Source organism: Crocodylus porosus, unplaced genomic scaffold, assembly GCF_001723895.1.
Source record: "Crocodylus porosus isolate Cpor-Errol unplaced genomic scaffold, CroPor_comp1, whole genome shotgun sequence".
Taxonomy (NCBI): Eukaryota; Metazoa; Chordata; order Crocodylia; family Crocodylidae; genus Crocodylus; species Crocodylus porosus.
In genome coordinates this window covers 37,363,746-37,379,172 of record NW_017728907.1, presented here as the reverse complement: position 1 = coordinate 37,379,172, position 15,427 = coordinate 37,363,746, and the positions used below count along the sequence as shown (strand labels likewise).

Genomic DNA, 15,427 nt, shown 5'->3' with positions numbered 1-15,427 from the left:
TATGATTAAATGTTTGCCAGGACCAGGGTATTACTTTGGATACTTTCTACATTGTTTCATGAATGTCTCTAACAATATAAAACTCATTGTCATTAGATAAATGTGTTGCAATATAGCTCAAGAAATACAAATGTCATGATTTTTCATTTCATAGATTTCATAGACATTAGGGCTGGAAGGGACCTCAGAAGATCACCGAGTCCAGCCCCCCCGCCCCGCCCAAAAGGGCAGGAAGTCAGCTGGGGTCATAGGATCCCATTTTTAAAGTGTTGAGTTTTTTTATTCTACAGGTCTAAACCAAGGATTTATATTAACTATAATACAATTTTTTGAGTTCTGCCCTCTACCCCCAGCATACTTTCATTAATTTACCAGTTAACTGAATCTGAATCTAAAGGAAAAATATTTGTAACCTGTATTTTTGTTTGCAACTGACTGTTTTCCATCTCTTTTCTTTTAATCTGGTATTGTAGATGGCCTTGTACTGCTTCAACTGACTTGGACAGGTGGTCTGCTTTCCGTGCATTTGCCTAGGGAAGACATACAAACACAAATCTTTTAGTCATGCAATTTCTTTCTTTCAAGTACTTCCACTGCATCATTGATTATGAACCAATCAACATTGTATGGGTCATATATGTGCACTACCATAAAACACATTGTTCACCTGCACCCAGATACAGTACATTTGGAAGAGCTGTACCACTTTATTGAATACCCCATGATACAATTTACACTGAATCACCTCCCTTTGCTGGTTCGGAGTGAATGGGCCTTCCATCACCTTTTGGAGATAACAGATCTCCCATCAGGACTAGCTCAAGCAACTGTTGATTTAAAGGGCAAGGATGGTGACTGTGACCAGCGATTCACAATACAAAACTAAACCTGGATCCAGCTCTTACAACTGGGGTCCTCCTGTCTTAGAACCAGTGACCTAGAGGAAGATATTTTTATATAATTTTTATATAATGTTTCTGAAATGAAATATTACCTATACCATATTTTGAAAAAACCTGTTTTAGTGATAGGCATCTAGTACATTGAGATAAGCACACACATTGTGAGGAAAACAATAACTAACTTTTTCAAGTTGAAGCTGAGAAGAAAGTTCCTGAATATGTCTCTCTCTTTCCAGCATTTCTTTTTTGAGAGCCTTCAAGGAAGATAAATTAAAACAAAATAAAAAGGTTAGACAATACACATATTAGGCTGCATTTTTACAATCTTGGACCAGGATTCCACACTTAGGGGAATCATTTCTTAGGGTAACTGAGTTCTCATTTACAGAGAGACAACCCTAGCATTTTCAAATAAAGGATGCTTAAGAACAAAGCAACTGTGACCCTGAATATTGCACAATTGTGTCTGAAGAGGCAGGAACACATTTAAGTGTACATATGCAGTTAACATAACTTATTACCCAAATTTAGCAAATGTACAATGCTGGTTTATACTATATTACTAAAATATTTTGGGATACTGCCTGTTATATTTACCTCTAATTGCTGATGGATATGATATATTTACAAGTTGAAAAACAATTTTTGTTTGTTTAAAATTACCTTCTGAAGGGCCACAAGAGGGAGACTGGGCAGAGAGAAGGAAGACAGAAGAAGGAACAAAACACAGAATCATAAAGAAGTAGGGCTGGAAGGTCATTTAGTCCATAGATCATCTACTCCAACCCCCTGCCTGATGCAGGATCATCCTTATCCTAGCTATCTTATACAAATCGGTTGCCTAACCCAGAGGTGGGCAAAATACGGCCTGACAACAATTGGATCCAGCCCGTGGGCAGGCACTTGCCAGTTGATTGCATCCAGCTCACAGCTGCCCCCACAGCGCTCTGGGGCCAAGCCCCACCCAATCCCACCCAAGATAGCTCATGCCACGCTGCTGCCTGCACCTGCCCTGTGCCCCCATGCCTGCCTGCCAGATAGCACCTGGTTCCAGCCCCATCCAGCATGCACAGCTTCCCAGTGGGGCTGCTGCTGATGCTGCCCAGGTACTGTTCAGCTCTCCCTGCCTGCAGCAGCTCCTCCTCCTCCTACCCCTGTTGCACCATTCTGGGAAGCAGGTAATGCAGGGAAGCCATGGGGACATGCGTCAGGCAGCAGGTACCCAGCCCAACAGGGGGGAAGTTGCAGCTGGGCAGCTCCTCCCCTAGCACATGGGGCTTCAGCTTTAGCTCCCAGATGCCTTCTACCTACTCCACCTGCCTGTCATGATGAGCAGCCACCTGTGGGCAGCTAAGTGGCCACACACACACAGACACCCACCCCACACCATCACACACACATACACACACCCATCACACTTCCCCCAGCAACACATAGAAGTAAGATTTTATTATGAGCTACTATGCAATTGCCTCTATAGACACTACTCAAAAAATAAATCAGAAGAAAAATTATTTTTGAAATCAATTTAAAATATGTTATAGTAGATGTTTGATTTTTAGTACAGGTTTCCCTCGCTTTATGCTGTACATGCATTCCTGGAAACCAGTGCATAACTTGATTTTGCATAAAGGGAACCCACTTTACAATGTAACAAATAGGGATATATTCCAAGAGACCCCCAGACCCATTTCTACCACTTTTACAAGACAATTTTGGTACTCACCAACAGCAGACAGTTCACACAAGGTGGTAGTGAATGTTACCATAATGGGAACTGCAACTACAGAAACACATGTAGCAGACAACGAGCGAGGAGCAAAGATCCACATAGGAGACTATATTTTGGTGCACATCACTCCCATAATGCACTGCACAAAGCAGCTGACTGCAGGCTTCCACCACACTGATTACCTAAGAGTGAATTTACCTTGCATATAATGAATTTTTGGTATAAAAAGGGTCATCGAATAAGAAAAAATTTGCACATACAGAACTCATATAAAGCAAAGGAAACCTGTATATCATTTGTTTGTTATCTATAATTTATTAAAATTATATATTTTGAAAGACTGTATGTGTGTGGCCCTCAATGGCTCACCAAAACTTGTTAAGTGGCCCTCCAGTCAAAATAAATGCCCCTGCCACAAAGGAAGGCAAAAAACCCCATGGTCCATACCAACCTGACCCTGAAGTAAAATTCCTTTCTGACCCCAGATATGGCAGTTGGTTTGACCCTGATAAGAGAGGCGAGACGCTCTACCAGGAACCTCTAGGTTTAAGTCCCAGCAGGAACAGTGGCAAACCCCACTCAAAATCCCCAAACCTAGTTACAGCCACCACCCAGTGCCTCTAAGAAGGCTTAAAAAAACCCAACCCTGGCATACACAGCAGCAGCAATTGGACGGAAATTACCTCTCAGCCCCACTACAGCAACCAGTTAAGTCCAGAGGTACAGGATATACCCATAGTAGAACATAGGCACAGCTACACCTACATCATTCCTGAACAATGGCTGTCCAGTAGGACCGTGTGAAGCTTTGGTCCCTGATTCAATTCGGTGCAGATTTGGCCCGAATCACCGGCTGAATTTCCGAATCCAAATCGAATGAGGAGACCCTTTAATCTCTCCCAGTTGAACTGGAACCCTCCGAATTGATTCGAAGAGATTCGAAAAGATTGGCGATTCGGATATAGACGCAGCTTTCAATGTTTTTCCTACATATCTCAAGGTACCAGGCGGCTTGTGAATGCTGCGATGGTGGGGTGGATGGAGCATCCCACAGGACTGCGGGGGGCTCCCCAACGTGCTCAGCAGCAGCCCCAGAAGTGGAGCAGAAGCACTTCCAGTCCACTTCCAGGTCCACCAGGGAGCGTGCCGGGCCCCGCCCCTCCCCGGCTTGGCGACTGGTGCTTCCTGGGCTTGGTGGGGCATCTGGGGTCTCCCTGTGGCTAGTCACCGAGCTGAGGGGGTGTGGGGAGCCCCCTCCAGTACACTCCCTGGCAGATCCAAAAGTGGATCAGAAGTACTTCTGGTCCACTTCTGGGTTCACTGCTGACCACGTGGGGAGCTCCCCTGCGCTTCTGTGGGATGCTCCATTTGCCCCAGCATCGCAGCATTCACAAGCTGTGCCTGGTACCTTGAGGTATATAGAAAAAACATTTAAAGTTGTATCTATGAGCAAATCACAAATACTCTGAATCAGCATCAAATCTTCAGATCTGGCCAAACTGAGTCGGGGACAGTGATTAGAATCAACGAACTGAATACGGCCCATTTCGCACACCCCCTATTGTCCAGCCTCTTCTTGAGCTCTCTTGAAGAGTCCACAACTTCCACAGGCAATCTATTCCACAGCCTCCCTGATCTAATGTGAAATATGTCTTTCTTAATATCTCTACTTCGCTGCAAATTCAAGCCACTGGTCTGTATCCTATTCTCTGCAGCAAGAGAAAAACGGTATTTTCCCTCTTCTTTATGGCAGCACTTCAAGTATTTTAAGACTGCTATCATGGCCCCTCTTAAGCACCTTTTCCACAAGCTGAACTTGCCAAGGGAAATGGTATATTGATTAAAGAACTAAAAACAAAGAAAAATGAATGAAAATTAATTTTCTGGAAGCAAAACTAAAAACCTTAAAGACAGATCCAATAACATTTATTACCAAACTATTAGTAATCTTTTTTGTGAGGAAACACCTCCTAACTGTAAAGAGTATTGGCTGGAAGGTTTTCAGATACATGTATATTCTACCCCTCATTCCAGACTGATCCTGCTTTATAAACTGCCTCAAAAGTGTCATCTGTTCTTAGGGTTGCCTAATATTGCCATGTATCAGGAGATTGCCTGGGTGCTTAGATTTCATTCAATTTCCAATGCAGTCACTTTTTCCCAGGACTGGAAATCAGGTGACTTGGGTTAGATTTCTGGCTGTCCCTTGCTGTTTTGTTACAGACAAGCCATAAGACCACTCTGCACTCCAGTTTTTCCCCACCTGTGAAATGAAGCTAGTACTTAATTCTAATCTGTGTACAACAACATGAGATTTTTCACTGAAAAGCACTGTGTAAAGTGCATTGTTGCTCCTCTTGAGTATTCTGGTAAATACTCTGGTAAACCAACTTCAATTTCCAATACCTTAACATTAAAAAATGCTACTGAAAGAATGATGTGTTTTGTTGTAATATTCATATGACACAAAAAATATTGTGGTAGTGTTAGAATGATGTTGTAATTATGATGATCTGGGAAAAATATGAGGGGCAAGGATTTTTGTGAGTAATATCTGTTATTGGACCAACCACATAGTTGGGAAGGACACAGACAAACTTCTGGGTACAACAGTACCCTTCCTCAGGGTGAGACTTCCTTGAGAATTTAAATAAAGACCTGAGGAATGATAACTTTGGTAGAAAAAACTTCTTATGTCCCTCCCAGGAATACATTTGGTCAGATAAAAGATAACACTCACAAAATTCCTTGCCTCTTACAAAAATTATTAACATTTCACATCTCACAAAATAACCATCTGGACTCATCTTTCATTCTAAGGCTCTCATTACTTATATGGTTTTGCCCTTTTCTCATATGTGACTGATGGCATAACTGAGGGGCTAATTCACCGAGTTTTAATGCTTCCTATTTCCATATTCTTTTTCAAAACTGTGCAGCCTGCTTACAAGTGCTGCTGTCTGGGTAGGAATGTGATCCCATAGTGGGATGAAATATTTTATGAATTACAACAAAAATGGTAAATCATTGGGAACAATTAATCCATGTTTTTCTTCCTACCTTATATCACCTGTTCACTTATATCAAAATAAAAAGATTATGGCATGTTTGAATAAACATAACACTAATGTAAAAACACCTTGACTTAGAAAAATAAGACTAAACTTTCATCAGTGCAAAATCAACTGTTGTTCCATTAAAGTGTCTCTGGATTTACATTGACCAATATCTGGTCCATATTGTTTACAAGATAATGTACAGAACATTCAGGTCTGAGTAACACATTTTAGTTATAGTCTTGCAAAGTATCACTACAATGTATAACTCACTTCCATAATCAAGATGAGATCATACTCCTGCAAAATATAATTTGTGAAATAAGTAATAAAAAACAAAGTGAGAGCTAGGCAAGTATCCCTAACATCTTCATAAATGAGTGTGCAAGACAAGCATCAAAGAGCCCTTCACCTCCAGTGTCTGAAAACTGCCTGGTGAATTGTAGGAGATTGTGATCTTTTTGTTTTGATATGCCTGGATATCATAAAGGGCTAGACATTGCAGTTTACTTACATCAATTTCAGTTTCAGTTTCAACTAACTTCTGCATCAAAATATCAATACGTTCGCTGCTTACCTGCAAGAGAGAAAGACGCACATTAAATTAATTTAAATGAACAACTTCCATAGCATATTACTATACTTCCAATGAAATTTTACACATATGAAACACTAATCTAAAAAGAAGAGCAAAAATGAAAAAACCGTTTACTTAGATATGCATGAGCAATTGGTCAGAAATATCTTAAGTATTCCATTTACTTTGAGAACAGAATCTTTTAATAGGGGAAGCACATCAAGGTTAGTTCCAGGTCAAACCAAAGTTAAACACACACTTAAATCCATAATTATTTAATTTCCCTCTACAAACAGTCACTTAAACACAAGTACATATTTCATGCATCATATTTTGAAGACTATACAAAGCATTTGCATCAGAGTGTCTGAAGTAGTCCGATGCTACAAATGCTGGTTTTGTGAACCAACATGAAACAGCACCAAAAAGCTGCTAGATCCCAAAATCCCAAGTTACTTTATGCCACAAAAGCAAATGAATTTGGAACAGCAAAACAAATGTACATAAACATAACCACTATATAATTGTCAATTATATGATTCGGCAATTAAATTGCCCTTATTTATTAGTTTTTTTCATTACAACTGAAATTTTAAAAATTACAATGTAATCAACCCACAAATCAGGTTGATGGAACTTCCGGCTAGTAAATCCCAACTATTTTAACTTCAGCATGCTGAGAACGAACCTATTTAGGTAACTCAGCACCTCACAGAACCAGGCCCAGAATGAATAATAAGTAACAAGAGAGAGACAAGCAGCAAAATAGGGTGTCTTGAACCACAGATGGATCAGAAATAAAGTAAAAAGACAGAGAAAGTTAGAAAAGGGAACAAAAGAGAATTAGCAAATTAGACTGTACTCTAGGCCTAACATGCCTGCTCTACTGCCATGATGATGGATTTTAGGGAAAACATTGCTTTTTGGGGTCATGACTTGAGATGAAACATACATGCATGAACAGACAGAGCATATTTATGTATTCCCTTTATGAATTCACTCTATACCTGCATGAGTAAGAACATTTATGAACTGGACTTTTTCAAATACAAATGAAATAAATGACGCCCATACTTCTAATATAATGAACTTTATATATTTTTCATTTTTGTTTTAGTGACAAATAATAGAAAGCAGACATGTTTTTTCTCCTTTCTTTTCTTTTTGTTCTTTCCTTAACATTCTCTCCTTCCCTGAATATTTTATGCATACAAGCTGTAGAAAAGAAGAAATATATCCTTCCTCCTCTGTTTTTATTAAAAGCTATTTAAAATCTTCTTTGGAAGTTAAGCTATTTGAATTCTTGTTTTAAACCTAACAGTTATCTGAACTAAAGATTAACAGACATTATAGTGAATTAAGATATTCTACAGTTTTACACTAGCACAGCACAGATTTTCCTAAAAAGCTAACTCTTTCCAGAGTAAAAATGTGTTTTAAATAACCTGAAAAGGGATTGTTTTTTAACTTGAACAGTAAAAGATATTTGAAACAATATTTTGTATTTTTTATATAACAATTTTGTCTTTGAAAACACAGCTAGAAAAGAACAAGGATCATTTAAAATGTGTTTCAGTTTACTCTTAAATTAAGTCAAGATTGCTTTGGATCATCTTACTTCTTTATGGTCTGTTGTTTGTAGTAGGTGCAGTAACAATTCCTTTGCGTATCTGAATGCTTCTAGTTCTTTAAGCAATAAATCCTCTTGTTTAGAAATCTTTATCACATCAGATGTCGAAAGATTACATGCCTAATAAAATATTGAGCCACAAATGTATTAGACTTTTACTGAAGTAGTCAAAATAATAAATCATTTGTTGCCGTTACACTACAAAATAACAACAGGAATGTTCAAAATATTGCTTAATTAGGTTTATACATTGTAGCATGAAATACTGAAATGCACTATGCACTCTTCAGTCTGTGAAAGAGAAAGCAAGCATATACTACACTTCAATTTAAACTCTTGCTGACAAAAATGAAATTCTCTTCTTGTAGTCACATTAGTTATACTGCTCTAATGAGACAGAATTGGTCACTAGATCTTTTAATAAGAAGTCCTACCATAAAAGTTAATTTCATTTTGGTTTATATATTACTTTTTCAGGAGACCCTTTATTTCTTTACAGCTGGAGATAGATGGGAACACTGTTGGAAACAGAAAAGTGGGAAATCCCAAGAACAAGTCTTAAACTGATTACTTATAAGGAAATGCAAAAATATAGATGTCTCAATCTTAAATGTAAAACAAGAAAAAACAAAAAATGTTAAGGGAACATCTTCAACTAAAGGTTTAGTTCTATTTACTCCTGCATTGTTACTATCTACCATACAACATCATTTGTAAATATTGGCACAAACAAGCTTGCTCACAAACCCACAATATGCAATAAGTTTCTGCTCAGGTAGCTTAAAATAGCTTAAAAAATGCTGACTTTTAAATACACAGATGGCACTTGGGTTCAAAGTTAGTGTTGATTTTGAGATGAAAACAAATCATCTCAGCTTTCAAAGCTACTTCAAGATACTTGGCTACAGTATCAGATTGCATCAGTCAACATCTGGCAAGTTTCCTATTCAAGCAGAAATTTCACTTCTGTAGAAACGAGGGGAGATAATTGTGCCCGCCTATGCTCAAGCAACTGCTCCCAAATGGCACAGGGCCAGGTGATCCAGGCTCAGACTTGGTCTTTCTCTGGCACTTGTGCTCGCTGTGCACCACATCCTCAGGGAAACCCCAATGCTTGCCATGTCTTACTCTTAAATTTAGTTGCAAGAGTAAACCTAACCACCTGTCTTGGACTTGCTTGGAGGTGTTGCATACGGACACCCTTGGTGCTCCATACGGACGTCCTTGGTGCTCCACCTCCTTACACCCCTTCCATACCCAACCTGGTGATCTTGGCTGTTTAGCCGATACCTTCAGCCCACTTGGACACTGCTGAGTGCGTCATCATGCCAACTGGTCCTCCGATGCATTTTAGTAAATACAGTGTCTGGTTGCATGCTGGTCACAGGTCAGCCAATCTTCCTGCCATGCTTGGCCTGTAAAATGCCCAGCAGACACAGAAGAACAATCTTCCTCCTTGCGACCATATTTCTGGGATCAGCCGAGCAAGCTGGTCTGACCGAACTGGCCTTCAGCCTCAGCATCCCTGAGGGTTTCTTGTCCATCACTCCAGTCTCTTGCCCAGGAGTAATGCAAAAATCACAACAGCAACAAAAAAGAATCAGGAGGGTAGAGTCTTTCCTCCCTACTCACACGTCCCTGTGTGTTGCTGCGGCGTTAGTCCCTTGGCAACCTTCTATTGTCCAGCACTGGGCGTTGCTCATCAGGGTAGCAAGCTCCTCTTCAGAACTCTACGTGGCATCCCTGGCTTGCGGTATGGCTGGGCGTGCTAGCCAGAAGCATACAGCTGCCTCCAGGCTGTTGCTCTCTGGCTTCTTCCCGGCAGACGGCTTTTGAAGATGGCTGCTGGTGCTGACTGATGACATCATCCTCCTGTGCTGCCCCCAGCCACACTAATAAGCAGCTGATGAACCATGAGGGTGGCTCCACTTGCAGTTCCCCACTCCTTGCCACTGTGCCTGCCAGGTAGGTTTTTCAGGGTCATGGGCTTTCAGGGCCATTTCCCCAGGACTATGGGGTTTTCCTGCTACCATTCTGGCCTGGGAAAGGGGTCTCCACCCCTTCACTCTTATCACTCTGTGGCAGTAATAAAAATGCTAGCAGAAGATGTCCTAGGACATTAATTCATTTTCAGTTCTAAGGATGGATACCTAAACAAATGATTATACAGAATTAAAATATAGAAAAACAAAACACGTGTGCTTACATTTGTAATTCCCAAAACAGTTTCTTTAAAAGTTGGCAAAAACATTTCTGTTGAGCTGACTGCCATCTCTGCTTCAAGGAGTTTTTCCTGTAATGTAGCCTTTTGCATAAGGGCTTCTTCTGTCAATCTGATTACAAGAAAAACTTCATAAGGATATCTAAACATACTAGCTATACATGTTTACTAAATAAATATAACTTTTAAGCAATAAAAATATGTGATCCGGAAAACACAAATATTCTCAAATCTGATCAATGAAACTTGACTCCAGCTTTTTTTTTAAATCAGTGCAAATGTTACTTAAGTATGATCCTCAGATTTTGGCTTTCACACAGGCCTCAATCCCTTTAAATGGTGCATTACAAAGAATAATTACTTTCTGCTGCAGAACTCCATATCACCATAACCCAATACAGATGCAAACATCGTGATTTAGCCCATAGTACTAAAAACTTAAGGTTTTTCTTTTTCAAAGTTCTCTTTGAAGTATTAATTTTTGTAAGACCATAACATGAATTGAAACAAAATTAAATACATTTTCACTTATGCAATGGTTTGCTTTTTCATTCCACCTAACTTGGGGACTGAAAACACTCAGTGTCACTTGGTAATTCTCATTCACCAGCGTAATGGAGCCACACATTAAGGGCAGAGTAAGGGCAGTTGCTGACATTCCCAATGTCAGCAACTACAGAGGAAACAAATCGTTCTTCAGACAGCCTCCAGAATACCACACAGACCTGAACCTTTCTGTTTCTAAAATATCTAAGTGGTATTTACATGGCTTTTAGGTATCTACCTATCGTATTTTCTTACATACCACACATCCCTGAATAAGACATCCACCTTGTTTTTGGGAAGGGAGAATGAAGAAAAAAAGGAAGAAAAGTGGAAAAAACAGTTTAAATTGGGGAAAAATCAGTGGTGAGGCAGGGAGGGAGTAAGGCTGGGACTAGGGAAGGGATGGTGGGAGGGGTGCTGTGCAGCCCGATGGCTGTTCCCGGGGCTGCAGCAGGGAGCAAAGTGGGGGCACCTGTCAGTGGGTGCGGGGTGTGGGAAGAGGGGGCACAGCACTTGCTGCTACATGCCCCTGGGAATGGGCAACAGTCTGTGCAGCACCCCTCCCACCATCCCTTCCCTAGTCCCAGGCTGGGGGGTTTCGCTGGGCTCTTCCCAGGGGACACATGAGAAGTGTGTATTCAAACCCCTTTGGGTTGAGTGAGTCTAGAAGCCCAAACTTCCATTTCTTGAACTAGTGTCTTAACCCCTAAGCTACAGGGCAAAAGGTGGGTGGGCTTTCATCCTCCTCCTCACACTGTGCTTTACACTGAAGCCCATGCTGGGATCAGGTAGGCCCTCTTTGAATAAGTTGGATCCCAATATGACAGAAGTGCCTTCTCATAGCCCTGACTCAGATGCCTAAGCTCCAGGGCATTCAGATCCCCTTCTTCCCAGCATTTTCAATTGGTTGTTTTAGGTGCCTCCTTGATAAGTGCTTAGGTGCTCTGGAGGCACACAGACTACCCATTGAGAGCATGGAACTCATACACCTCCTGGGAAAGAACACATTTGCTCTTCTGGAATGAGACAGAACTGGGCCAAACCTTATGATAGTCCTTGACCCAGGTATGAATGGCATTTGTAATAGGTAAATAGTTTTGTATTGAATACAATGCAATTTTCCAGAATTGAATGAGGACATATAAATGCTGTTAAGAATAAAAAAACTTTTACAATGAAATTTTCTAATCATATTTTCCTTGACTAAAGCGTACCGTCTCATATCATGTTCACTCAGATTTTGTGGTAAGCAATTTTCCTGTGATCTGCTTTCAAGTTGTAGCGATAGTTCTTTCAGAATCATCTGGTGCTTGTCCATAAATCTGGCATGTGGACTCAAATTCTGCCTCAAGGGTTCCTCTTCCAAGCACACTGAAAACTTAGACATTTAATTTTGTTTAATTTTTATCCTCTTCCAATTATGAAAAGCATAGATCCTCCAGCAGTAACAAGATGCAGTCAAAAAGTTAAAAAAAAAAAAAGCTTAGGCACTTGCTGAAGATCTCCATGCATCATCTTTTAATTTTATTCTTTCCATGCATCATCTTTTAATATTATTTTGAGAAATAATATTCTCTCCAATAGCCACTTTCTCCACAAACCTACTCTCTCTCTCTCATCTATAGGTGAGAAGTCTTGTCTGCTGTTTCAAAACATCTAAGAGAGATTTTTATACCTTGAAAATCACTATTTCATAATGAGAAAAACAGAAGTCCAGAATCATGATTCATCTCTATTTCCTTTGATGAAAAGGCATAAACAATATTATGCATCACAAGAGTCAACGCAGTAGCATTTTTATAATTATGTCCATAGATAGTTTAATTAACTCTTTAAAAAGACTAGAAAACTATACAGCTATGATTTAAATTGAAGACTAAGATCATGGGCAGATGTAACTTCAAATTGTTTTTAAAGTGGGGACTTGCTGGGCAGAAGCATGTATCAACTGTTCTGATTTAACTGTTACATCTGTCTTTAGGGATTAAGTATAGATATTTGGGAGGTTAAACTGGTTTGAAGTGGCCGCCTGATTTAAACTTAGCTCATCCCAGTGCTAAATCAGTCTAAAACTGTAACTGTACAGAAGCTTCATGAACACAAACTGGTTTAAAAATTGCAGACCCTGGTTTAAGATAAACCTGGATATATGCAGTATCAAACTTATTTGATTTAGATCAAACCAGTGAACAGAACTTCTGTGGGCTTGCCCTTCACAGTAGGGCTGTACAAAATTATGCCACCAGTTTTGTTTCGACACTGTTTCGACTTGTTTAGAGATTGAAACAGCAAAATCAAAACAAAACAGATATTGTCGAAACAGCCCCAAAACAAAACAAGGCAAGCAGAAACATTTTTCCGTTTCGCCCATAGGCTATAATGGGGAAGCTCGAAACAGCCTATAACTTTATTTCTGGTCTGATTTGGATGAAACTTGCAGGAACAGTAGCCTCTTCTGAGGGCATGAAGCCTGCCATGATTCAAGGAGATAGATGCAGGAGGTTCAGGGAAACTGCACCCCAAATTCTTGAAAGTAAAACTCATGTCACATGTATGTGTTAAGCCACAGCAAGGTCAAAACTGCAGGCCTGCTAGGCCCTGCCGTGGCCACAAAGCCTGACAGCTGTTAAGCAGACAGGTTAAGGGGGGTTCCAGCAGGCAAGCAAAACTCATAGCAGGGCTGCAGTTTTCACCTCGCACTGCCCCAAGATAGTCAGTTGCACAAGGACCCATGACACAAGTTTTGCCTGTCAGCAGCTAGACATGCAGGGCCCCAGAACCCCCCTGCACCTACCTCCTTAGCAGCTGGCAGGCTTTGTGGCCTCAGCAGGGGCTAGCAGGCCTGCAGCTTTCACCCTGCTCCACCTTAACACACATACAGTGTTACCCATGTTACGAGTTTTACTCGTCTGCAGCTTGAGGTAGTTTCCCCCAACCCCCTGCACCTATCTCCTTAAAACATGGCAGCCTTTGTGGCCTCCACAGGGGCTAGCATGCCTGCAGTTTTGACCCTGCTGTGGCTTAACACGTACACGTGACATGAGTGTTGCATTCACGATTTTGGCGTGCAGTTTCCCCAACCCCCCTGCACCTATCTCCCTGAAACTTGGCAGACTTCATGCCCTTAGAAGGGGCTGCCATTCCTGCAAGTTTCATCCAAATCAGGCCAGAAATGGCCAGGTTATAGGCTGTTTTGAGCTTCCCCATTATAGCCTATGGGCGAAACAGCACTGAAACGGTGAAACTGTTTCAATGAGACAGAACAAACCAGCTGTTTCAAATCGAAACCAAATTTGAAACAGAATGCTGTTCCGTTGAAACGCTGGTCAAAACAGCCATTTCACATAGCCCCAGGGCTGGAAAAACCCAGCCACTGGCCCCAACACTGCTCTTTTCATCAGCCCCATGCTGGGCTACATTTTGCACTCTCTGGCCCAGCTATGCCTCTCCACTGCCATCCTACAAAGCCGCTCTACATACAGCTACCTTTACCAGCATTTGCTGCTGAAGCTGAGCAAGGAAGTCCTGCTGTGGGGAGGGGTGGGAGGAATGCAGGTGTAGGCTTGCCAGCAGGGGGCGCTAAAAGTAGCCCCTGATTCTACCCCCCTCCAAGAACCCCCATGGATCATGTTAGGCACTCCCAGACCCCAGAAAAACCCTGTGGGTTATGCCAGCCCCCTACCCCACCCACAGGTCACAGCTGCTCCCCTAATCCTCACAGGTCATGCTTGCCCCCAACTTACCTGCAGGTCGTGCCTGCCCACCCACGTGTAGGCAGACACCTCATCCCCTCCAGACTACTGGATCCCCAATTCCTTGCTAGCCCTCACAATCCTGACTTACCTAATAGTGGGCAGCCATTTTGAGCTGATTTAACTTCCCTCCTAATGCCCCCAAATGTCTGTATTTAGCCTGCAAGTGGAAGCAAACTGAATGAAACATGGTTTAGTTCTACTACAGTGGTTTAGTTCTACTTACATGACAATATGAAAGGACAGACATAACAGTTCCATCAGAACATCTTATACTGTGACAATTTAGTGCTGGTATAACTGTTACACCTGTTCACACCCTATTTATCTTATGTTTATATCTACCCCGATTCCTTACTTGGTTCCCTGAACTGTCAGTTTCTTCACTTAAGTCAGAGAAATATTGTTCGTGTTGGTTGACTCCTTTTGTTCTAAAATCTCTCTCATAGGATTGTATCATGGAATAGAGTTTTGCTTCCTCTACAGGTGAAATAGCTTGTATATGTTTTGTTCCCTGAAATAAAGATATTGATAATTATGTAATAGTTAGATTAAACTAGAATCATTGCTAAGTTGGCATTATAGACAAGCTGTCTTAAAAGTATCAAGATAAAACAAGTTACTATGCCAATAAGTAGAACTGTTTGGTCCCAACTGTGGCAGGTCACTATTAGTGCCTGCCACTTTGAGGGGGAAGATGTGTGGCAGGGTACTGTTGGTGCCTGCCACTTTAGGACCTGAGCTGAACAGCCAGCAGGTGCTTGACTGCAGCAGCCATTTTAGATCTCTGGCCACCTATATAATCAGAGCAGTTCCCTGCTGGCAGGCCAGGCAGTAACATTGCTTGGCTGCAAGGCTCTATGCAACATTCTGGAGGTAAAGGTAAAAGGTCTAGGGGATGGCTTGGAGGATCCTGGTCCAGGGCATGACCTAAAACTGCACCCTGCTGGGAGTGGGTGGCCTGGTAGGGCTCTCAGTGGTATGGAAGCCCCCAGGAAATGCCAGGCCAGT

At 41.3% G+C, this 15,427-nt stretch overlaps 1 protein-coding gene across 2 annotated transcripts in view; it reads right to left on the bottom strand.

Annotated features, from left to right (window-relative positions):
- Window positions 1–14,989, bottom strand: part of ODF2L (outer dense fiber of sperm tails 2 like) — a 49,832-nt gene extending 34,843 nt beyond the window's left edge. Inside the window, exons 1-7 of one of the 2 annotated variants that reach the window (XM_019531155.1) lie at window positions 14,775–14,988; window positions 11,879–12,042; window positions 10,104–10,230; window positions 7,886–8,017; window positions 6,205–6,267; window positions 1,085–1,156; window positions 414–530 (exon numbers count right to left, since the gene is read on the bottom strand). In XM_019531155.1, coding sequence (XP_019386700.1) covers window positions 414–530; window positions 1,085–1,156; window positions 6,205–6,267; window positions 7,886–8,017; window positions 10,104–10,230; window positions 11,879–12,042; window positions 14,775–14,876 — 777 coding nt within the window. In that variant the 5' untranslated portion in view covers window positions 14,877–14,988. Of the gene's footprint in view, window positions 1–413; window positions 531–1,084; window positions 1,157–6,204; window positions 6,268–7,885; window positions 8,018–10,103; window positions 10,231–11,878; window positions 12,043–14,774 lie in introns of both variants that reach the window. The other variant, XM_019531156.1, reaches the window with a different exon arrangement.
- Window positions 14,990–15,427: the final 438 nt, after the last annotated feature.